Below are 26927 nucleotides of genomic sequence, written 5' to 3'. Positions count from 1 at the left end.
CAAAAGAAATTCTATTGTTCTCTAGACTGAGTATATTTATTAGGAGACATCAGAAAAATCTGTAAATAGAGCAGCATACTGTAAACAGAGGTATTAAATACCTACCTGCAATATAGGTGTGAGTAAGATTAAGAAAAAACTATCAAAATCTGTCCTGTTTGGTATCACCAACCCATCCCGAAATCACCTCTTTAAAATGTGATAACTTTCAACTAAATTACCTTCTATGTTTTTATAAAAGCACTAATCCAAATATTTACTGCAATCTGGACAATAAATGCTTATATCACAGTTTAATAATGGTATTCTTTAATTTTTAAGAATGGTGGCTACATTGAGTGCCACAACATATAAATTTGATCACATTGGAAATGATGCTCTCACAGTATTCATCCTATTTACAATGATACATTGGTCGTTAACACTGTAAGAGCTCACTGAGTGCACCATTTTTTACACATTTCTCCATTGCCTTTCAGCTCCCTAACCCTCAACTGAAAGAAGTCAAAAGACTTTGAATCTTAAGAACTAGATCTTCTCTTTTTAATTTTTTTTTGTATTTGTGGAAACTAATACACTTTACTAATTACATGCTACTGTTGATTTATTTATTAAGAAGCTTCTATTACAAGTAAACAAAACATTTAACCATCTTTTGGTATATACTTTGAGTATTAATCTTAAGAGGTACTCTGCATGAATCACAAAGCATGATCACCACTTTTTAGTTGACAACACTATTTGAGCGAGGTGGAACTTGGTCCCATCAATCCACATTACTCTATACAAAATTCTTTGGGTGGTGCGGGGGGGGGGGGGGGGGGGGGGGCGGAAGTCCTTTGTCTCCATTCCCTTCTCTGATCACAGCGCAGAAAAAGTTAATGGATAACACTGCACAAATTTTGTTAAAAATGACTACAGAAATTACATGGGACAGCACTTAAAACTTGGTATAGATACATAACACACTTATATAATTTTTTAGTATAGGTGTCACACAGTGCTAGTGTCCCAATGGGAAGAATACTGTTAACAGTTATTTTACTTTTACTATTTTAGATGGTATGCAAAATATTTTATATTTAACTAAGGCTCAATATAACAATTGTTAACTGTATTCCACCAATTTTCAAATTTGACAGATGATATAGATAAAAGTGTTTCACTGAACCAGATTAAAAATAAATGCTACTGGGTTATGCAATAGCACAACATTATAATTTAGCAACATATACTATAAACAAACATAAAACGGGAAACTTGAGTCCCTAAAAATTTATCAAAATGTAAACCTACAATTAAAGACTGAAGCCTATACTTGCAAACATCACAAATACCACAAATAAAATATCAGTGAATAAAATTATATCTGGAATCAGTAAAATGTTTGTTATTCAATACAGAAATTTCACTGTGTCTTGAACTCTACTTTGCACATTATTTTTTGGCAATAAGAAATCCAGGCCTAGTACCTTTCTGTAGTCTTCACCAAAATTAAGGCTGGAACGGTTTTCACCTAAAGATGAGGATATAAGAGAAGCTGAGCCCATGGCACCTCCAATAATGTGCCCAAACAGGCTCTGAGCTCCATAGCTCAAGCCTTCAGCAAACTCTTCTGGACCTTCCATAACACCCTGCAAAACATGTAAAAAACAATTCTGCAGTGGATTATTATGAATAGAAAATCAATAACACAAATAAAGCTAGTAAAAGCCACATCTGTGGAAAAATGAATTTCAGTTTTACATTCTGTGTGGATGAGTGCTACTAGGCAAGTAAATGATACATATCTGACTCCTCTAATAAATTAAAAATTTGATAATTACAGTAACAAGAAACCCAAATATGACACACACACACACACACACACACACACACACACACACACACCACACACACACGCACACTGCTTGACACAAAAACTGAAAGACATGTCAGATGTCAATATAACTTTGTATACATGCACACCATAGGGGTGGGTATGTAAATGATTAATAGAGTTGCAATTCTCTGTCACAAGCAGAAGGGCCATCAAAGTGTATTAACATTGTACATGTTTAGTGCTGTTATCAGGCACAGTAAATTGTATAAGAGATGTGACCAGTGTCAGATATTGAGTGATCACAGTGAAGGACATGAAGAACATGCGTACAAGTATGAGACAGTGTTATCAGCACCTGAAAAGAGTTTGAATAGGGCTTCATTGTGAGTCTCCATTTGGCTGGCTGATGGAATCATCCTATATCCATATTTGTAGAGCAGTCAGCCGTAGTAGTGACCCCCAATGTTGGACTTTATAGGAGCATAAGGATAGGCATACATGTTGTCAAAGTTTTGGTCGACTGTGCCTGTGCACCACAATACAGGATAGTCAAATTGTGCAACAAGCACATTGAAATCCTGTCAAATCTGTGCCTGCCGTCTGAGACCAACTAATGGACTCCCTGTAACATTCTGTGTTATTGCACACTATTGATTGGGGACAAGCAACAGACAGACAGAGGAATTACCACCCAATGTGTAGTCTGCTGTTAACATCTCAATAAAAACAGTAACATTTGAAGGAGTGCCATGACTAGGAAGCATGGATACTGATGAATGGTGTTATGTTGTTCATCAGTGTATCACAGTTTTGTGCTACCCTTGATAACCATCATCAGACAGTATGATGAGGACAGAGGAGGTACTCCTGGCATCATGGTGTAAGGTGCCATTGGGTATGATGTCAGGCCATGAATGGCAGTAATTGAGAGACATCTGGACTGAACACACAATGATACATCACAGACATACTATTTTCTATGTGTTACCCCTCATGTGACAGTATGATGGTGCCCTTTTTTGCGATAAGGGTGTGCTAGGCCACACATGACCTTTGTCTGTGTGAACTGTACACGTGACGTTGAGGTACTCCTGTGGCCAACAAGATCTGTCTCCGATAGAACAAGTAATGGGTCCAGCTTGGATGTCAACTCCATCCCAGTGGCAGTATCCAGGACATCAAGCCCCAGTTACAACAGTTGTTGGCCTGTGTGCCTCAGGAGAGGATATAACAATTTTAAGATACTCTTCCCAACTGAATCAGTGCACATGTCCACACTAAAGGGGGTACAACATCATCATACTGATACGTGGGTTCATCCTGTCAAGCTCTTTAGAAATCTGATTCAGTTTTGTAATTACTGAAATAACATCACGTATCCTCTCAGTTCACAATGATTAATTTTGTTTCCTCCTTCTCTTCTGGGTAACAAATTTTCTTTTTTGCTGTGTGTGTGTGTGTGTGTGTGTGTGTGTGTGTGTGTGTGTGTGTGTAATTACCACCTCTTTCACAAAGCACTCACTTATTTATTAGTTTCCTTTTCTACTACTTCACCTGAGACTGAAAGGCATGACAGTTAAAGATATACAAACAGTATGTTTTTGGAGAATGCTCCAGATACATCACAGCTTTTTCATATGACATAATAAAATATGAAATGAGCCTGTGTTGATACTGGTGCTGCGAAAAGAAAAAAAAAAATTAAGACACCATAGGGAAGCTCTGCATTGGTTTCTCGTACAAAAATTTTTGCATTTAGGGCCTTGACACTAACCTGCCTATAGCTCTACAGAAAAGTGATGCGATTACTTGCATCATGAAAAAGGTAATATAAGATGAAAGAAATGCATTAAACTTTTAGAGGTATACAAATACTACCATAACAAACATTTAACATTCTTTCCACTAGGCATTGTTCACCGCATATAAGAAATAAATACCTCACTTTTAAATAATTTTATTTCAAGAATGGGTCTTATGGACCCCTTGATTATTATAAAAAGAACTAACAACTATAAAAGTTCATATAAATGTAAGTAAAAAACTGAACTGTATTAGTCACAACCACCTTATAGTTACACAGTCATACATTAAATCCAAGGAGGAATCATTCAGCACAGAGAAATAAAAGGGTTTCCAATAAATTCATGTGCCTTATATGTTAAAGATACTGGTAATCATTACATAAGAAGATATCAAACATCATGATATGGAGCTCTTACCAAAAAAGGTTCATAAAAGAACTCATCAGTACCATCCGAAAAGTCTGTAATTAATCCATATGGGTTTCCAAGAATATCAATACCCAAAACAAGAACATAAAACTGCTGAATTATATGACTCAAGTAATGAGACTGAATATCAGAAACTTGTTGGCAGAATGTTGTGCATATTCCTTTTTGTTCATAATAAGCCATACTGAAACAAAGAACAAATCATTGTATGTATGTACATTGTCAGTGAAAAATATGCATTAAAGAAACAACAACACCATAAAGCTATAAGTACATAAGAAAATAACAAAGTATAGAATATTCTCCAAATTTATTTAGTAAATTTCTGTATAAACTCCCACAAATACTTCATTTAACATTCGACTTTTTTGCTTGATCAATAGTAGCAATAAGTGTAACCAGAAAATACTTCTTTCCTACTTACTTCAGTTTTACTCCTTTAACTTCAGTCAGGTTAGTGCCAAATGATGTTATGAAGATGTCAATCATATCAGAACTAAAGAAATGTTTCTTTCTTCTGGAGATTAATGGGCCATGACATGAGAAACTAAACAGAATTTTAAGAGGTGATAAGTGGATATACTCAATAACTATTTTTCGATCATTTATCGGTACCTGCGAAAAAAAAATCTTTTTAGTGTTATTATATTCAGAGCAACTGTAAAGGGTGATAGGGAATTCAAGTTACCTTTGGCACAACATTTGCAAGAGGCATGTGTACTGTAGAAATATCTGCTCTCATTCTTACAGATGGCTTCACTTCATTCTCCCATTTTGCAAAAATATCATACACTGATAACAGAAATCCTGTGTCTATTTGGAGAGCAAATTCTTGTATTAGTATTTTTATGTACCTGTAAAAAACAGAGAACATTTGCAAATTTAACTAGCACTGAACTGTGCACCATATTTATGAAATGTTTTAGGAATCTGATATTTGTATCACATCACAAAAATTATAAGACTGTATCCTGTTTTCCAAATCATATAATTAAGTTAATTAAAACATTACATCAAGTGAAGAAACTACAACTAAGAAATGAAAAGTACAGAAAATTTAGGATATAAGAGAGAAAGAATTGGCGGAGTACATTGAAGGAAAATGGTCATAGAGGTAAAATATTAAAATAAACACATGTACAGTAACAAAAAGAAGATATGTTCAGTAATACATGATTAATAGAAAGTTACAAACTGGAACATCATGCATAATATAAACTTCTTGATTATATGTACACACAAACAAACAATAGCTTTACAGGGAAAAGACAATGTGTCAACAAGTGTTGAGGTCATGATTTGTGTTTATGATGTACTAACTGGCTTTCAAGACATGTTAAAAGAGTCCATTAGTTGGGAATGCTGAACTGCATAGTCAAGTTTCTTTTGATATGTTAACCAACAATCGGTTCATTGTGAACCAGCAATGATTACAACTACATGTAATGATACTAAGATGGCTGTTACAAAGCAGTTACTGGCCATAGGTCTCACATAATTCTGCACATCTGTTTCTTTTACCCGGGCAAGATGTAAGGAATTTTTGAGAACACTGTTCAATAATTGGTATAACTGGTATACTGCTCACAGGTTGTGGTAGTTAAGTGGCAGCCTCAAGTGAGACACCTACAAATTTATGAAAATACAATTTTTGGGCATGAACTCTAAACTTAGACTTTCTGCAGTTAATAAGAGACAGTTTTCCTGTGATGATCTTAGGAGAAGGTTGAAATTTAAAGCAATTGTAAACAATTTATTAGTGATTTATTGTCACTGGGGTTCATCAGTGTTGTTTGCTTTTTAACTTTAGGTGACAACTGTCACACAAGAAAGCAATAAGGATAAAGTCCTAGTAACAAGAGGCTCCTTCATTATATCCTGTGACTGGTACATGCATCAGGGTTTCCTGGATGTCAATGGAAACTTAACAGATTATTACCAGTCATAATAGCTACAGTTCCTAGAGGGCAGCTTTCCAGAACACTATTTACTGGTTTAGTAGAGGACAGAGGTAATTTTTATGGGTACCACTGCCTCATAAACTTTTACAGAGATAAGACAGAAGGTAAATTTTGATGATTGGACAATCTTTGAGGCAAAGTGGATGTTAATCAATATGTATAAAAAAAATCGGGCATAGAGGAGTGAGATTGATATCTGGAAGGTATCATGGAGTTATGTGTTTGGCACTAGTGGAGGAGGCTGTACCTGCCAATCTTAAGGTGTTAATATTATGGGAAATGAAGCTGGGAGAGGAACCTAAAGATGGAAAGAACACTTGCCCTCACTTTTCAACTAGTTACAGTAAAATGGTACACTACTTACATGTTCCTCACTAGTGTCTTACACAGCTTTGTCAGCTTCCTCATTCCCTTATATTCTCATATGCCTCGGTACCTAGCAGAATAATACTTCTTTCCATTTCCATCATAACAACAGAAGATTATTCTGGATGGTCAAAACATTTTATACACTGGATTCATTTGTTGAATTCTCTGCACAGCAATAAGGCAGTCTGTGTTAGTAAGAAACTTCTTACCACCATCACACGTAACTTGTCTCAGTGCCTTTATAATAACACACAGGTCAGTACTGAGTACTGCAGATTCCTTTGGATTTCAGAATCTAAAAGCATTGTCTGGGAAAAATTACCTTTTCTCTTGGCAGTAGGTGATGTCATTAACTAGCATGTGAGTGCACTATATCTGGAAAGCACAGATCTCTTACTTCTACACTGCTGTTAAGATCAGTTGCTACCTGGTCAAGGCAGCTAGTTAACCTTGCAGATTTCATAATTTTTATGGGGTTTTTGGTACTGAGCATTAAAATTTCCAATTGCCACATTTGTCAGTTTCTACTAGAGGAGGAACATTAAATTCACTACATTTTATTATATTTTTAGAGATATTTTGTCTAACTTTTTTTAGGAATAGAGCCAAGCTTCTAAGTTTCTATTTCCACTGGGGAATCTATGTACAAGTATCAAACATATATTTAATTTTAAGGTGCTCATCTCTATTATAATTTCTCAAAAATATAGAAGTACCATCAATTGGAAGTTTTGTCTGCAACACAGAAAAACTATATTTTGGGTAATACATGTATGTAGAATAAGTATCCTTTAGTCAGTGCTTGCTAATGCACAAGAAAATAATGTACAGCTTATCACATCAAAACCAGAATCAAGTCTAAACCCAAATGCTTGGTTGTCAGTGAAGTGAAAAACATAACTGAAAGTGCATTAGAGCACCAACGTACAACCAGAACAGAACTGAACACCTAAATGAGGAGTGTAGCTGTTTGTGCAAAAATCAAATGTTCCAGAATATACAAACATTACAAACATAAGAAATTTCAATAACATTCCAGAACTGATAAATCCTTAATGGCAACTAAATGTGGGTGGTTGGATTTGAACTGTCACCCTGCAACATGTTAGTCAGTGACACTAACCACTATGCCACACTGCATGCAGCACATATCTTGACATTGCTCCCTCTCCTAGACAAACAGCAGCTACCTGCTTAAGAACCTCTCATTGGAGCTGACTACAGCTCACTAGATCCAGATCTTGTCAGTTGTCCTCTGTATGACAACGCTGGTGGATCCTCATGTTCTGATCATGTTGTCACATCCAATTCACTGCGACGGGCTTTGAAGGAAGCCCCTTCTATTGAAGCTTTTCAATCATTGAGTGGGTCTTCAGTTTCCTTTAATGAGAAGGCCTCATTGTCAATCTGTGACTCTGTGGTAGTAGGGCTTCATATGGAGTACATGGACAACATCTCTGCACTTTCATCTCTGTGATGAAGTGTCATAATCCTCAACATCAAATGTAACACCTGACAGGTGATGAAGGATACAATATGGCTGCAAATAGTACTTTAGTAACATTTCCAATAGTCCCATTTACCACATCAGTGTAAAAATCCATAACAAGTCTCTCCGGCTGTATTGCACTGGCTGGTATTTGATATTACAGTGGTCTTTGTCTTCATCCTGGGTGTCCAGTGCTTGGATATGAGTGAATTGTCTTGCTTCTTCAGTCCTGGTGATGAAATGGTTCACATAGTCATCATGAATATTGTTCAGCTGAAACAGGAGCAGTATAGCCAATGCCATTCAGCGTTTTGTAGTGTTGTATGTGAATCTTATGAGATGCAGTACTGTATTCCAGTCGCTCTGTTCAAGAGCATATCTGCCAATATATTATTAAAGTGTTCTGTGAGACCATTCATCTGTGGATGGTTGAGAGTTGTTATCACTGGGTGATGCTGCAGTGTAAAATAACCTGTGATACTAATCTTGACTGAAAAACTTTTGTAAAATCATAAATGATCACACATGTGGCTCGGTGCTTCAAAATGATATCTTCTGCAAGAAATCTCACAATTTCCAGAGCCTCAAGACTCGACACAGATTTGGTGACAGCATACCAGATGCGGTAGTCAGTGCAGACTATTATCCATCAGTTCCCATTTGTTGACATCAGATTCAACCCCAAGAGGATGATTCCAGTTTGGTAGAATGGTGCTGCTGCAGGTGGAATTGGTACCAGATACCCTGGAAGTAACTGTGGCTCACGGTTCCATCACTGGCATTCAATACAAGGGCTTATACAGTGTCTAACAGATTGATAGAGACCTGGTCAGTGTAACTTGTGTCTATTTCTGCCTAGATTCTTCATGAATCCCAGGTGAACAGATGTTCAACCATTGTCAAAAAATATCAGGATAGCTGGCCATAGATGAGTTGGGCTGATGAACAACTATTTTTTCCCCATCATACCATACGTCTGCTTATAGAATGTTCTGTTTATGAACTGGAGTTCTTCTGTGGCCAGTTCCTCATTCCTGAAGGATTTTATGATTTTGAATACTGCTGGAAGTTCCCCCTGTTTAGAAGAAATGTCATTTAATGGCAGGGATAACAGATATAATCCACGATACTGTGTTCCATGACAGAATTATTTGAAAGGCATTTGGTATCCTGAGGCGGCAATGTTAGTGGAGTGACATGGCACAACAAGAACAGCACAGTGCACTGAACAGAGCAGTGCTGGTGAAACAAACCACTGCTATTCAGTGCATTTGATTATGGTGGGTCTGCAAGCAGAGTGGTTTGGAGCAGAGTGACACAGAGCAGTGCTCAGGGAATCAAACATGATTGTTTCCGAGAACAATGACCTGAACATTCAAGTAACTCTGGCTGTTTTCTGGCAATGCTGGCAGTGTTCAGCTGTTGACGTGGATAGCAGCATCAGTACTGTTGCTGGTGGTTATGTTTCTTTTGTTCTATTGTTGAGAAAATGGTATCAGCAGACACCATGATAGCAACTGTTTTTTCTTTGTGTCTTTTGTGGGGACCAGTGGGAAAAGAATCATCACAACTAATTCATTTTGGACATTTATGTAATGAGTTGACAGCAGAATCACAGACTACAAGTACAAAGTATTTTTCCTTAATCCCTCATTTCTTTTGCTGTAACGATGAAGTTGAAGTAGCAGTTGACAAACACATGAAAATCCTATTTTATTATATGAGAAATGCTACATTTAAAGCAGTATTAAAGTTTTGTCCTGTCTGATAAGTGCCCTGGATAAAACACTTGATTTCTAGTATATGTTGTGCATCAACACTTGGGGATTCTTCTAGGTCAATGACAGTGTTCTGCAGAACAGATGTATATTTCGTAGAACTGTCAGAGCATGCTCATCTGAGCACTCATTATTCCAAAAGCACATTAAATTAATCATCAGGATCTGGAAAGGCATCTTTGAAACATTCTTTTTCTGGATCTAAAACCTATTGACTGTAAGATTTAATAAAATGCCTCAACAATGGATATGACACACCTACAATGACTACAAAAGCCAATACAACTGATGTCTTTGGTAGTGGAGACTCTAGTAGTATATTAAGGAGAATGAAACGTATCATCATTACTTTCTATCCCATATCCCCCAACATTGATTATAATAAATTTTCCATGAGCATGCTTGGGAAGAAACTGTTACAGCTAGAAAGAAAGATGGATCAACTAGCAGAATAAGGACTGGAGACAAACAGCTGAAGAAGGTGGAAAGTGTCAAGTACCTAAGAAGTGTGATACAGGAAAATGGAAGAAATGAGAAAGAGAGCAGTGAATGTGGTAGACAGGCAGAAGCACGCTTGTGAATTGTGGGAGCCTGGTTGGGATCAAAGGCACCCTACAAAAATCAAAGAAGTAACATATATAAGTTACTACATCCCAATAATAACCCATGCATCTTAAACATCGATAATGTAGAAAAGAGATGTAACCAGGCAACAGGTATGTGAAATGAAGTTCCTCAGAAGTAGGTTGGGAGTAACAAATAGAGATAAGATGAGGAGTGAAAGAGAAAGGGGAATAGTAAAAAAGGAATCATTGCAGAGCAGGATAGAAACATCAAGGCTGAGATTGTATGAACACTTAAAGAGAATGAAAAACAAGAGAATTCCCAAGAAGTTACAGGAAATCTCCATAGGAGGACCAAGGGATAGATGGCTGAAAGGTGTGGAGGAGTTTATTGAAAAAAGAGGTGAGCACTGGACCAGAGTGAACACAGACAGATGGTGAGAAAACAAAACTAGATGGTGAGGCTTATGTTCCAGACAGACCCAGCCTGGCGCAGGAAACTGTTGAAGATGATGATGATCTGCAACTGCTTGTACTACAATTGAATGAAAATGTTTATAACTATAAAATGTTTTACCGGGAATTTTCTGGGCATTTTAGATTGAATATAATTTCCACCAGCATTACTGACTGCATTTGGAAAGTTCTGTATCTTATGTAAATTATTTACAATATGTAGAAAGTAATTTTCAGAAGGCACTTTCATGTAGAGTGGTTGGAGGCAATAACACAACACTTTGGTAGTTGATTCTACAATTCTAACAATGGTTGTGGATCTTATTGTGAATGTCAGAGACATGTCTTGAAGACTTGACAGGATGTTAAACATTAATCTCCTCCTTCTCGTCTCGAAAACTTCTTCTTGTTTCTAGGAATCTGTAACAATTCTCGTTTCACCAGATGTCAATGACCCTTAAAAATTACATAATACCATTGAAAAACTTCATAGTTACTTGTATATTGTGATAGATAAGGATATTATGCACAGTAACCATAAAGCAACATACTCTTCTCTTTGTGTGCTATCATCTGCCAAAACCTTGTCTCAATATATCAAACGATTTACGAGATACAAGAGTGTTATGAATATTTCATTCTTGCTGTATCATCAGCATGAGCAGAATGCAGTGTGTTATACACAGTCAATTTTCTCATGAACAGAGTTATAGATACCATGAAAACTTTAAAGAATTGTTCAATATGTTAATAACATTTGGTAGGCAGCAACACAAATTCATAGTGACCTCAGTTTTTTATTACAAACTATTCAACTTTCTTATAGTAGTTTATTTCATTTTTAGTATCATATTAACTATGACAGGTAATGAAATTATAAGCAATTCACCATGAAGCTGATGAGTAAAGCTATGAGATGACCAGAATCATTTTTACCAAGTAGTTTCTCTAAAATCATTTGAGAAAGGTTTCAGACTGGCTAGTTTGCATGTTTTGTTTGACACAGTTAAGTGAGCCTGCTAGCTACTGCCCTACTCCCTCGCCCCACTTCATCTGGACACAAAGGATCATTGCGGCAGCTGTCTGATGCACAGCTACGCTCTGTGCTGTTGCACCACTCCACTACAATATGGGACTTTTTGTATACCTCTCTGATGTCATATTCCTGAAGCTGACCTGATGGATCCTTCAGGATAGTCAGCCAGCAAATATACTGATGGAAAAAAAAATACAACACCAAGAAGGAATTGTCAGAGGTAAACGAAAGTTGATAGCCATGTTTCTACATCTAAAATATGACGTCTATTCAGATTTCACATCAGTAGCTTACGAGTGGTGCTAGTAGTGCTACTACAAGGATGCAAATCAGGTTTCATTTAAATATGTGCTGTAACAGTGATGAGCATTACAGTAGTTACCTTTAAGATTAGATGTAGTGAGTCGATATTAGTCAAGAATGTTTTTAAGATGACAATGACAAGGACAACAGCTCACTGAGTTTGAACAATGTTGTGTAATGGGGCTATGAGAAGCTGGATGTCCTTTCCATGATACTGCAGAAAGAACTAGCAGGTATGTACCACTGTGCACAACTGCTAGCTGTGAAGGTTATGGTAAGGTATGGTCACAAGAAGACTGTGCTGTAGACAGCCACGTGGTGCTACCAAGAGGGAAGACTGTCATTTTTGGCGTATGACTGTGATACATCATACTGCATCTACAGCAAAAATCTGAGCAGCAGTTGGCACCACAGTAACACAATGAATCGGTACAAACTGGATACTTCAACGATAGCTCCAAGCCCGACACCCTGTAGTGAGTGTTCCACTGACCCCAAACCAGTGCTGTTTGTGACTTCAGTTGTGTCAAGTGACAGCTCAATAAAGGGCGCATTGGAGGTCTGTTGTGTTTTCTGATGAAAGCCAGTTCTGCCTCAGTGACAGTGATGGCTCTGTGTTGGTTAGGAGGAGGCCAAATTAGGGCCTGCAAGAAACTGGATTTACGCCTGGAGTTATGGTCTGGGATGCAATTTTTAAAGACAGCAGGAGCACTCGCGTGGTTATCTCATGCACCCCGACTGCAATTTGGTACATGAGTCTGGTGATCCAATGTGTTGCGCTGCCATTCCTGACAGCATTCCAGGTGAGTTTTCCAACAGGCTGCATTCACCAACATACTGCTGTTGTAATGTAACATGCTCTATGGAGTGCTGACATCTTGCCTTGCCCTGCTCGATCCCCAGATCTGTCTCTAATCAAGCACATGTAGGATGTTATATGGCGGCAATTCCAGTGTCATCCACAACCAACATTATCTGTCCCTATACTGACCAACTAAATGCAACAGGCATGGAACTCACCAGTTATTAATGTACCAGCATTTCACACTTGCAATGACTTTTCTTGCACTTATATTAACCTGTGATTCTGCAATGTTAATCACTTAAATAAGTTACCTAGACTAATGTATTCCTGAAATTTCATTGCTCTACACTGATTATTTCATAGTGTTGTGATTTTTTTCTGTTCGTGTAGACTTGTGGTCCATTACAATGGTGAATGGTTTACCAAATAAATACAGTCAGAACTTGTTGATGGCCCAGGCAACTACAAAGCACTCTCCTTTGTTTGTAGATTAGTTCCTCTCAGATGTGGAGAGTACTCTGAAAGTATATTCTATCACATTTTCATCACTCCAACTGCACCTACCCCATAACTGTCAGCATCAATGTGAAGTTCTCTATCATCACACTCATTATACAATGCTGGGACAGAAGATGATATTAGCATGTCCTTAAGAACAAGGAAAAATCTTTTTTGCATCATGTTACAAGAAAATTTGGCATTTTCCTACAGCAATTCTTGAAAGGGACATGTCTTGGTACAGGAAGTCTTTTATGAATCATTGGTAGTACAAGCACTTTCTGAGAACACTTATTGTATCACAAAGGTGTCAAGGAGTCAGAAAATCCATGATTGTTATTATTCTATCTGGATCTGGATGGACTCCATTGCTACATACTAAGTCCCAAAACATTTTTGTTTCTCTGGTTGTGGAGAGGATCATTTTTGGATTCGGGTAGATAGGTGAATGCTGATACCTGTCTACAGAAATGTGGACTGGCTACAGCATCTTGGGGAGCAACTGTTGTCCTCTGTCCTCCAAATGTTTGTCCTTCTGTGGGGAGTTCTTGCATTGGTTGAATGCTGGGTTATCATTTGAGGGTTGCAGCATAAGATCAAATTGGCCAAGTTGAAACATAACGAGTTGGAACTATTCCACTTGTTATTGTTTCTAGTCCTTTTAATAATCATACCATTTGTCTTTCAGCTAACTGTACTCATGCCAAGTATGGCATATGTCATGTACATATTCTTATTCACATAGTATGACCTGTAATTTCATAACCTGTTTTAGGCTTTATTACCAGATGATGATTGTGGTACATTTAGTTCCATTGCAAAAACTTTATTAATTAAAGGAAATGCGTATTTCAAATTGTTACAACAATGATAATAATGAAATCTGAGTGTGCTAATCAACAGTTGCAAGAGTATTGACTTCATTCATTAGGAAACCTTGTGACCATTCTTTCTGGTAACCAGTTTGAGTTTTCCTCAAACTAATGAACCTGAACAAAATTTTTAATTACAGTACAGTTACACCAAAATTTACTTTTGCCAACTGAGCCAATATACTTGCTAGATTCCAGAATCTGGTTTTATATTTTGGTTTTCCTAATTTTTCTGAACCAGATAACATTCTTCATTATTCAATTAAACTATTAATTCAAAACTTGAATAAATTAACATAATGGCAATTTTACTCGTGAGTAGGTGATCTTCTATGTAAGCATACACTGTGCTAATCAAATTGTACTGAGAAAATTTATACTTTTATAATGAGCTATTTTTAGTTTAATCAAATCATTGTTGTGATTTTTAGATCATCTACTCCATTAAATTTTCACCCTTCAATTTTATAAACTATAATGTAATTATGAAGATTACAAAATACCATTATCCCAGTCTTGATATACTAACCCCACTCCAATAACACCTTGAGAAGTAGTACAATCATGGTCTATTTGCCAGGTATCTTGATAAACTTTTTTGGCCAATATGTGTATGAACTGTGTCTGCCAATATGCATTTAACAATTGTGTTTTTAGTTTGATGCATCAGAAAATCTGGAGGTCTAGTTTTGAGAATTGTACAGTATTGGCTTTTGTCTGATGAACTGTGATTTATGGAAGACTAATGTTTACAAAATTTTTTGCTGCTAAAATGATCTATTCTGTTGTTGAAGGACTATACAGAGAAGAGAAAGATAAACTGGTCATAACTTAAATTAAAGTATTTAATTTGAATAAAGGTCGAATTGTGAAAAATTGTGTGTTGTGTCCATCATTGAACTGTATGACTACCAATTAGTGCAATTTCAGATTAGAGACTTCAGTTCTGGGTGTGCCACTACAGAACTTTAATCTACAACAAGGTCAGAACACTTACAGAGACCATTCTTCCTAGCATGTTCCACTGATAGCAGAGATTCGTGCTCAAGATCAATATACCTCTTCTTCAATATTCTCTATTACCTCCTACCATAGGGGTCAATGTTCACAGCTACTATCTCTTGTTTACTTTTTCTGATAGTTTTGGCTGCCAGAAAATTCTGTAGCTCTTCTCTTGCAACCTACTTCATTGTCTTTGACAACTACTGTGCAGACAAATTTATAAATTCAAATTCCCCCCGGTTACCCCCAATGAAATGCAACCATGTGATGAAATCAATTATCTGTTGTTGTGACATTCTTTACAAGAAGATCTCAGTACAAGGGCTTGCTAAAAAGTAATCCTTTGAAATTTTTCATTCTGTTCTCAACATCAGTTGAGGTATAACATGTCATGCATATTACTTAATTGAATTTTCCAATTTTTCTGCCACAAATTGCAACCCTCTGGTGGTAGATGCTTCGATTTGTAGCACATAACATTGCAGTGTGTAACAAAACTATATCTGTGCATCAGAAACAAACCCTCAGAAAGATGAAAGCATGTATTCAAAGAGTTCATCAACATGTGGAGCACACTCTCCTTCAGCATGACAATGGAAGACCATACAAAAGCACTACAACATCTGCTACATTCTGATGCCTTGGGTTCACTGTCATCAGTTGTCCTCCATACAATACAGCTTGGTCCCATCTGATTTTCACGTGTTTCCAAAAGTTAAAGAACACCTTCAAGGTCTTCACTTTGATAGTGATGCAGAGGTGCAGTTGTGGTACCATCAACAAAGTCAAATATTCTACAATGACGGTATCAACAAACTGGTCTCTCATTTGGAAAAATGTGTTTGTCACCAGCATGACTATCTTGAGAAAGTAATATGTAGATATGGAGGACAAAGATGTAGAATGTTTAAAAAGTTTGTTTTATTTAAAAAGCTTTAATAGTTTTTGCATTAAAAAATCAGAGGCATTACTCTCCACCATAACCTCATACACCTCTTCTATGATGTCTTTCAGCAAGTGTGAGATTTTGTCAGCTTCTATCACATTCAGATTCACAATGTGGCACAGGGCTACAAAATTCTGTATATAGGACTGTGTGATTTCATTATGACCTTGTGTCCTGTTCTTTAATTGTTCTTTGGCTAAGCGGACTTTTTGCCAATTAACACCAAATGATTTCTTAAGTTTGGTCTGGAAGATATTGAGATTCTTTTCATTGTTCTCTAACCACTGCGGTGTTGTGTCATGCAAGTAAAAAGTATACATCTGACAGATATATCATATAATTCCACATGTTGTATATAGTGATTTGGTTGAAGTTTTTGCACCATTTTGCTGGTTCCTGACCAGCATCTCCAGAAAATGCAGATAGTTCTCCTCCATAAGCTGAGGCACTCTCAGGATCTAATTTACCTAAAAAGGGAGGGCAGCTGTTCTTGGCACACACCTTTCATGTTGTTTACCACTTCACTGCGTGTATCTCAGACCACTGATTTTCAGAGTGGCACATAGCCCTCCTCCTGAACTTAGGAGAAGGGCCATGTGTCACTATGGCAATCAGTAGCTGGAGATTTAAAACAGCAAGATACATCTAGCTTCACACTGTCAACAACAAGGTAAAGTGGGATGACTCTACAATATGCCACTGAAAGAGATCACATTAACATGACTACGAATAGATTGTTCCCATACAACACATTGCTGCCATCTGCAGGAGAAGGTCCACTAATTTTTGTGCACGGGTTTTTAATTGATTGTCTTTGTGTTATATTATTTTTTGCCTCTTGCCTCTTAATAGATGTATCAAAAAAGAGTGATTATTTCAAACAGCTACACTAAGGACTGAATACATGCACGTTTGCTGTGGTGGTTTGTGGAAAATCAAATAAAAATGCCCAATTTAGAGATTGCATCCTTGAATTCCTTACAATTATTCCATTGTCATACAACAAAAACAGCTCACACATAGCTTCACTAGAGTCCTGGTTCAGATGACACTATCAGTCAATGTTCAAGATAGAATGGATCTTCAGGGGTTGTGTCACTTACAGAATTAAAAAACAAGCTCAAATTTCATATTTTAAGACCACATTTAGGACATGCCACAATAATTTATGTTGTCTCTAAGAAATAACCACAAAAAAAGGAAATCTGATAAAACTGTCTTGGAACACCACCACATAAAGACCATGAATGTTTACCAGTTTCTATAAACTTTTGATTTAGGTTTTGAAGAAATGATTGGTAACTATTTTGCACATCCCTGATGGATCACAAAAACTTTCATGTTTTTACTGCAGAGAGGTATTTTCTTGAGACCCCAAAGCATACCCTGTTGCTTCTTTCACAATGAACTAAAAATGTAGTCATAGTTCAGTGCTAATATCTCCCTATTTTCTATGCAAATTCTGTGTGTAGTGCTACCTATAAAATCATTCTGTACCTCAAAGCCAGGACAGATAAGCTGGTCACCAGCAAATCTCCTGCAATGACGTTACAACCTCCTAGAGCTTAGACTTTGAACTATAATTTGGCAGGACACAACAGCCAGTCACAGTCATGTCTGAAGTTCATGAACATCTACCACAAAGAAATACTGTACACTTTTTACATCACCCTCCAATACTCTGTTTGATATACACTATCTGACAAAAAAACTGACATAAGTCTGAACACATAGACACCATCAGTGTGTGTGTAAATGATTAGAGTCATGGCTGAACAGCCACCAAAGTGCATTATTGTAGTTCATTTATAGTGTTATCAGGCTTGGTAGGGTAAATGAAAGGTGTAAAAAGTGTAAGGTGTTGAGTGATAACTGTGAAGGACATGGAGATACTGCATACTTGAGAGAGTGGTATCAGCACCTTACAGAGTTTCAAAGATGTCCCATTCTGGGCTGGGCGAATTAGGCAATATCCAGATTTGTGGAGCATTCACACATGATAGTGGCCTGATTTTGAACTGTATGGGAATGTGAGGGCAGACACCCTTGCCATCAAGGTTCTGGTCAACCACATCTGACCATCACAATGAAGGATCACCATACTGTGCATTAATTGCATTGTTAGCTGAAACAGGCAGAAGACATGGTGTGTTGGTGCTGCACATTTTAGTGATTTTGACTGAGATAAACTCACACTGCTGTGTTCTTCTTTGACACACAAGTGTGCAAGTGTGCACATAATTAGCTAAAAGAAAAATCCATCAAATATGCACATTTATTTATATATAAAAGCCGACTTCATAATTTTGATTTGTGTGAGGCTGTGTACAAAACTGTGTGCTGATTTGAAGTTCTAGATTCACATATTTTATTGTATGCACTGCTTCTGCATAATATTTCATTGATTTATCAATACCCATTTGTATTGTGGAATTTTGAATATTTCTGATTCTGAGTGCCTTGATAAACTTGTATTGTTATCATTAATTGTAGGCTTAATTTTAATTCAAAACAATCATTCACTAATATCACTGTACAGTTACATGAGAAATACGTTATTTCTGAGAATTTTCATGTCCTTACAAAACTATATTTTCATAAGTTACTGGTACAAGTGTTTTTGATATGTAATTTATTTCGTAGCAAATCAGCATTTGTGGTTCACAGTGCAGCCAAAGAATATATAACCCATGAATTTTATTGTATATCAATGCAAATAAACATGCACTTCTGAGAATTTTTGGAAGCTACCATTGTGATTTGCATAATCTATGAGCAATTCGTAGTAACTCAGCACTTATAATTTACATACTGTGGCAGATTTTCTAACTAACATGCTACATTATATCTAGTCTTCTCTTAAAGAGGAGTAGCCCTGTATATTATCTGCATTTACTGTAAATTAATTCTGTTTTCGAGTTCGCTAACAACTATAATTAACCTCAAAACATTTTAGGGAACCATTAATTTTAACCACATGTTGTTTAGCTCAACAGATTAAAAGATAATCAGCAGGAATAATTTAAAGTTATTTCTTCACTCCCTTGTAATACATTGCACCGGTCAAAATGCAGCCCCAATGTGAATGCTGTTTTCAAACAAGGGATGAGCTGGTTGACTTTCGTAAACAGCTGGAAATCACTCACTACTGTCAAACAATTGGCAGCTGCTGCAAATTGGTGTGTTGGAAGATCTCCCAAGAGTCATGTACCGGTATCACAGGTACTTAAAATACTATCCTCTCCTATGGATCCCGTATCCTCTGCAGAAGGTACAGGATCTGTCATTAGTCATCCACTTGATTGTGAGTGACATGTCAATGGTAGATCTAGGCATCCCGTACAAGGTGGACTGGGACCAGGGAGGACTCAGGGTGTTGTACTGATCCCCCTAACAAACACATTTGATGCGCTGTCTTTCACTGAAACTTAAACTGAGCCAGTGGGACTCACTTCACCTGTTTTGTGGAAACCTATTTTTTCTGATATCAGGAGGAGGCAAACAAAACAGGGTAGGGGTCTCACATGAACAGCAAATGATGGTACGCCCAAGAGAAATGGCAGCAAGGGACAGGAAATGACACCAGGTGCACTCTGTGTCTATACTTGGGACCTCATTCGACATATTTAAAGGCTATTCCAGTAGCCATTGAGGGAATATGGCGCAACTAACTACACATTGTGGAGCATGTTGGAAAAAATGATGCCTATCATCTGGGTTCTGAGGTCATACTTGGGTCATTCCAGTGACTGGTAGAGAAGGTTAAGAAGACCAGCCTTGCACATGGAGTTTCAATGAAGTTGACAATTTGCAGTATTGTCCCCAGAACTCATCATGGCCCTTAGGTTCTGAGTGGAGTGGGAGGACTGAACCAGAGGCTTGGAAAGTTCTGTAACAAGCTAGGCTGCAACTTCCTAGACTTGTGGCACAAGGTTGAGCACTGTAGGGTCGCCCTAAATGGGTAAAGTGTGCACTATGCATCAGAGACTGCTACTCAGGTAGCTGACTGTGTGTGGAGTGCACATGAGGGTCTCTTAGATTGGGCAACTCTCTACTGAATCAAGATAATGATAACTCTAGGAAACCCAGAAGCAGCAGTGGAAGATCAAATGAAATGCCTCCCACAGGCGACAGTATTAAAAATCCTAATGGAAAACTGCTGGAGCAGTCACAACAACGTGTCAGAGTTTGAAGCACTCATGAAAAGCAATGAAGCTCCCATAATACTAGATGCAAAAAGGTGGGTGGAACCTGAAATTTATAGCAGTGAGAGTTTTGGGGAAAATTTAAATCTATATCAAAAGGATAGGCATGGAGATGGTGTATTTCTCACAGTAGGCAAGAAACTCAAATCCACCAAGATAGAAATTGGAGCTGCATGTGAGATTGTTTGACAAGACTCAGTATCAGGGTTTGACATAATGTGATAATTGGATCCTTCTATTGCTGACCAGACTCATCTCCTGATGTAACTGAATTCTTTAGCAGAAACATCTTTTCACTTGCATATAAGTTCCCCAGTCATACTGTAATCACTGGCGAAGACTATAATCAGCCACCATTAATTGGGGAAATTACAATTTTGTTAGTGATGCGCACAGAAGACATTCTGCGAAACATTACTGAATGCCTTCTCTGAAAAAGTACCTAGAACAGATACTTAGGAATGCCACTCATGATGGAAGTATATTGGATCTAATGGCAACAAATAGACCTGACCTGTTTGAGGATGTCCACATGGAAACTGGTATCAGTGACTATGTCATGGTTGTGGCAACAATGATTATCAAAGTACAAAGGACAACTAAAACAAGCAGAAAGATATATGTTCAGTAAAGTAGATAAAAAAAATCAGCGTCATATCTCAACAAGGAACTTGAAACCTTCAGCACAGGGCAGGAGCATGTAGAGAAACTATGGTTAAAGTTTAATAGAATAGATGATGATGCTATGGATATATATGTATCCAGTAGAACAGTTCATAATGGGAGGGAAGCTCCAAGGTATACAGGCACTGTAAAGAAACTTCTAACTTGTAAAGAAACTGAGATTACTACATAATATGTGTAAAACAAAGTGTAGGGCTATAGATAGAGATATGCTGAATGAAACTTGTTTAGCTGTCAAGGGAGCAATGTGCCATGCCTTCAATGACTATCGTAGCAGAATACTGTCAAATTATCTTTCACAGAACCCAAAAAAATTCTGGTCAGATGTAAAGGCTGAGAGTGGCACCAAAGTTAGTGTTCAGTTCCTAGCAAATGAGACAGGAACTGAAACTGAGGGTAGCAAAGCAAAAGATGAAATGCTTAACTTCATTTTCAAATGTTCCTTTAAAAATGAAAACCCAGGAGAATTGACCCGATTTAATCCTCATACCACTGAAAACATGTATGAAATAAGTATTAGTGTCAGTGGCATTGACTAACAGTTGAAATCATTGAAACTGAACAAAGCTCCAGGGCCTGATGGAATCCCTGTCAGATTCTATACTGAATTTGTGGCTGAGTTAGCCTCTCTTCTTACTATAATCTATTGTAGGTCCCTGAAACAAAAAACTGCACGCAGTTCTCGGAAAGAAGCACTAGTCACACCCATCTACAAGAAGGGTAGTAGAAGTAATCCACAAAATTACTGCCCAATATCCTTGACATCAGTTTGTTGTAGAATCTTATAACATATTCTAACCTGTAACATAATGAGGTATCTTGAACAGGATGACCTCCTCAATGCCCAGCAGCATCGATTCCAAAAACAACTCGCACTGTTTTCACACGACATACTGAAAGCTTTGGTTCAAGGTGATCAGGTAGATGCTGTATTTCTTGATTTCCAAAAAGCATTTGATTCCATACCACACTTATGCTTGTAGTCAAAAGTATGATCTTATGGGGTATCAAGTGAAATTTGAGACTGGATTCACGACTTTTTGGTAGGGAGAATGCAGAATCCTATCTTGGATGGAAATCCAATGTCAGATGTAGAAGTAAATTCGGGTGTGCGCAAGGGAAGTGAGTTGGGATCATTTCTGTTCATGTCGTATGTTAATGACCTTGCAGACAATATTAATAGTAAAATCAGGCTGTTTGCAGATCATGCAGTTATCCATAATGAAGTACTATTGGAATGAAACTGCACAAATTTTCAGTCAGATCTTCATAAGATTCCAAAGTGGTGCACACTTTGCCAACTTGCTTTAAATGTTCAGAAATGTAAAATTGTGCATTTCGCAGAATGAAAAAAAATGCAGTATCTTATAACAAGTTTGGTTGTGTGGCCATCCTCTGCAGCAAACACATAAATAATTGTTTTGTAAATAAAACTGCCTTTTCCTGCTGCTACTTAATTTATTTATCCCTAACACGTTTCGCCTTATCTTGTTCTAAAGCATCATCAGTGGGATCTATAAAGATACAGTTTTGTTAGTTTTAGATTATTAAACAGATCATGTGGCAATTTTTTTGTAAAAACGTAATTACTTATGATTTGCTGATCTGCGTTTCCTCACATCTGGTCTGAAGGTTGCACTACCACTTTTATTACTGCCATATAAGCACAACTTTGCGTTCTGACCTTCTTCACACTGTTCACCATGTTTTTCACTCTTTTTTATGGTGTTCTCTTGTTTTTTTGCCACTTGATATAACTATTTTGCTGGACATTGCTTTTCATAATGTAAATATTACCAAACACGTAATGGAGTCCCATTCTACCAGGGATTTGGAGAGAGACAGTGGTGTTACTCCTGGTGTCATGTTATGGGAAGCTTTTAGGTATCACTTCAGATCACAGCAAGAAGTGATTACAGGAACTCTGATGGCACAATGGTTTGTCATGGACATCCAGTGTCCTCATGTGTTACCTCTCATGCAGTTGTGTCATGGTGACAATTTTCAACAAAATGAGCACGATGTTAAGGTACTGCCATGGTCAGCAAGCTCAGAGATAAGTGCCTGTATCCAGGATGTCAAGAACCAGTAGAAACAGTCAGCAGCCCAGCTTGCCTCAGGAGACGATATAAAAGTTTTATGACACTATTGCCAACTAATTCAAGGCATGCATCCAAGGCAGAGGGACTGTAATGTCATATTGATAAGTGGGCTCATTGTACCAAGTTCTCTGTAAAGTTGAGTTGATTTTTTACTCAATGAAATAACATCACATACCCTCTCAACCTGTGAAGTTTCATTTCATTTCCTCCTCCCCCTGGGTGCTTCACTTTTTTTTTTTCAGACAATGTATATTAAGTGGAAGGACATTCACATATGTAGCAAATACAAGTGGATCTATAATTAATTGTTGTTGGACATCATTCATTATTTCTCCATTGTCACTGAAGCTTTTTTCTCCTTCGAGAAATATTATTTTCTTTAAATGCCATTCAAACCAGTTGTTTGTAACACAATTAATTCCATACTGCTTACACTTTCTCAAAGACTGCATTGCCTATACAATCAAATAATGTAAATATAACAGAAAATAGCAATTGGTGATATTTTGTTAATTATGGTTATTGGTAGTTGTATGTATAAATGGCATGCCACTATAACAACCTTTCTGAAATCCAAATAGTTATGTAGTAAGTAAATTGTTTCTACCTGAGTGTGACATAACTATGGAGCACATTACTTTCTTAAATATTTTAGAGATCTAAGCAAAGGTACTGGAGGGTAATTATTTAAATTTTTCCCCTCATCTTCCCATCTGACAATATCATATTTTAATCTGTGTGGAAAAATTCCCTTTAATAGACATGCATTACATATATAATTAAGAATATGATTTATTGAGTTAGAATAACTCATAAAAGTTCTGTCTGACATTCAGTATTCAAACATACATTCATTCAATAGAAAACAATAAAAATATACTGAGTTATTGACCTGAATAAATCAGGCACATCCAAATTCATTTACTTTTGTAAATCTCATTTGTACTTACTTGTATATGTCTTGGTTGTGCAATGGATTATATCGCTTCATGACAGCTATATCTATGCATGGCTTTATTCCCACCCGCCGAGAAATATGTTGAGGTAGTGATTTTGGATAAAGTACTGTCGGAAACACTGCATCTGGAAGCTGATTATCAATCTGAAAAATGAGTGAATGAACACTGATGTAATACATATATTATATATGCACACACTCAGCACTTACTGACAGAAACCATACTTAACTATAGAAATTTTCACTGTGCAGGGATTTTAAGAGGTAATAACTATTACTTATATTTTAAGTAAGGTTCAGTCTTGATCACAACACTTATGTCTCAATAATATAGGTGACCGGTTTCGGTTATCTTTATATAAGTATCTTCAGAGTCATGGCTTCCTTGGAGGATGGTAGGCGGAGCTCTCCTCAGCTGCTACGAAGTCAACAATATTTTAACAAGTTTGTTTGTGTGACCATCCTCCGCAGCAAACATATAAATACTTGTTTTGTAAATAAAACTGCCTTTTCCTGCTGCTACTTAATTTATTTATCCCTAACACGTTTTGCCTTGACTTCGTAGCAGCTGAGGAGAGCTCCGCCTACCATCCTCCAAGGAAGCCATGGGTCTGAAGATGATTATATAAAGATAACCAAAACCGATCACCTATGTTATTGAGACATAAGTGTTGTGATCAAGACTGAACTTCAGTTAAAATATAATATTGTATCGATCACTGTATCCAAAAATGTTTACCAAAATTATTACTTATTTGGTTCATGTGATCTCACATTACACAGTGTTCTACAGATGTTAATGTTTTATTGCTGAGATTAAGGTTTACAATAGAATATATTTACATAAGATTTGTTGCCCTGAATGGTTCATGTGCTGCACTTTATCATAAAGACTTCATGGCTTTAGAAAACAGTGTATTGTTTTCAGCAAACTTTTATACTTGTGGGGAGCTTATTAAACAGCTGAAACCTCATGTGGAATGTTCCTTTTAGTCAAAGCTGGGTATTAACGTATAAGACATACAGGTTAATTTTGTTCTAGTGTAATGTTTGTGGATGTCTCCATTTTTCTCTCATCCGCATTCTGTTGGCCACATTCTTTTACCCTCAAGATTTGAATTGACCCGATTTAATCCTCATACCACTGAAAACATGTATGAAATAAGTAATTTCTGCCGAAATTTTTACAAAGGTACAGACGGTGTTTAGAAAGGATAGATTGCATGCAACCGGTGGTGGAGTGTTCGTCGCTGTTAGTAGTAGTTTATCCTGTAGTGAAGTAGAAGTGGATAGTTCCTGTGAATTATTATGGGTGGAGGTTACACTCAACAACCGAACTAGGTTGATAATTGGCTCCTTATACCGACGTCCCGACTCAGCAGCATTAGTGGCAGAACAGCAGAGAGAAAATTTGGAATACATTTCACATAAATTTTCTCAGCATGTTATAGTCTTAGGTGGAGATTTCAATTTACCAGATATAGACTGGGACACTCAGATGTTTAGGATGGGTGGTAGGGACAGAGCATCGAGTGACATTATACTAAGTGCTCTATCCGAAAATTACCTCGAGCAATTAAACAGAGAACCGACTCGTGGAGATAACATCTTGGACCTACTGATAACAAACAGACTCGACTCTGTATGTACAGAACAGGGAATCAGTGATCATAAGGCCGTTGCAACATCCCTGAATATGGAAGTTAATAGGAATATAAAAAAAGGGAGGAAGGTTTATCTGTTTAGCAAGAGTAATAGAAGGCAGATTTCAGACTACCTAACAGATCAAAACGAAAATTTCTGTTCCGACACTGACAATGTTGAGTGTTTATGGAAAAAGTTCAAGGCAATCGTAAAATGCGTTTTAGAGAGGTACGTGCCGAGTAAAACTGTAAGGGACGGGAAAAACCCACCGTGGTACAACAACAAAGTTAGGAAACTACTGCGAAAGCAAAGAGTGCTTCACTCAAAGTTTAAACGCAGCCAAAACCTCTCAGACAAACAGAAGCTAAACGATGTCAAAGTTAGCGTAAGGAGGGCTATGGGTGAAGCGTTCAGTGAATTCGAAAGTAAAATTCTATGTACCGACTTGACAGAAAATCCTAGGAAGTTCTGGTCTTACGTTAAATCAGTAAGTGGCTCAGAACAGCATATCCAGACACTCCGGGATGATGATGGCATTGAAACAGAGGATGACACGCGTAAAGCTGAAATACTAAACACCTTTTTCCAAAGTTGTTTCACAGAGGAAGACCGCACTGCAGTTCCTTCTCTAAATCCTCGCACCAACGGAAAAATGGCTGACATCGAAATAAGTGTCCAAGGAATAGAAAAGCAACTGGAATCACTCAATAGAGGAAAGTCCACTGGACCTGACGGGATACCAATTCGATTCTACACAGAGTATGCGAAAGAACTTGGCCCCCTTCTAACAGCCGTGTACCGCAAGTCTCTAGAGGAACGGAGGGTTCCAAATGATTGGAAAAGAGCACAGATAGTCCCAGTCTTCAAGAAGGGTTGTCGAGCAGATGCGCAAAACTATAGACCTATATCTCTGATGTCGATCTGTTGAAGAATTTTAGAACATGTTTTTTGCTCGAGTATCATGTCATTTTTGGAAACCCAGAATCTACTATGTAGGAATCAACATGGATTCTGGAAACAGCGATCATGTGAGACCCAACTCGCTTTATTTGTTCATGAGACCCAGAAAATATTAGATACAGGCTCCCAGGTAGATGCTATTTTTCTTGACTTCCGGAAGGCGTTCGATACAGTTCCACACTGTTGCCTGATAAACAAAGTAAGAGCCTACGGAATATCAGACCAGCTGTGTGGCTGGAT

At 37.3% G+C, this 26927-nt stretch overlaps 1 protein-coding gene across 1 annotated transcript in view; it reads right to left on the bottom strand.

Moving 5' to 3' along the window:
* Positions 1-26927, bottom strand: part of LOC124555746 (vacuolar protein sorting-associated protein 13A-like) — a 689798-nt gene that overhangs the window by 112770 nt on the left and 550101 nt on the right. The window contains exons 53-57 of the mRNA XM_047129770.1: positions 24076-24227; positions 4745-4910; positions 4481-4671; positions 4045-4240; positions 1473-1634 (exon numbers count right to left, since the gene is read on the bottom strand). Coding sequence (XP_046985726.1) covers positions 1473-1634; positions 4045-4240; positions 4481-4671; positions 4745-4910; positions 24076-24227 — 867 coding nt within the window. The remainder of the gene's footprint in view (positions 1-1472; positions 1635-4044; positions 4241-4480; positions 4672-4744; positions 4911-24075; positions 24228-26927) is intronic.

The sequence above is a fragment of the Schistocerca americana genome, chromosome X (assembly GCF_021461395.2).
Source record: "Schistocerca americana isolate TAMUIC-IGC-003095 chromosome X, iqSchAmer2.1, whole genome shotgun sequence".
Classification (NCBI taxonomy): Eukaryota; Metazoa; Arthropoda; class Insecta; order Orthoptera; family Acrididae; genus Schistocerca; species Schistocerca americana.
Note: the sequence above shows the minus strand (reverse complement) of the source record. Positions and strands in the feature narration are given on the sequence as shown.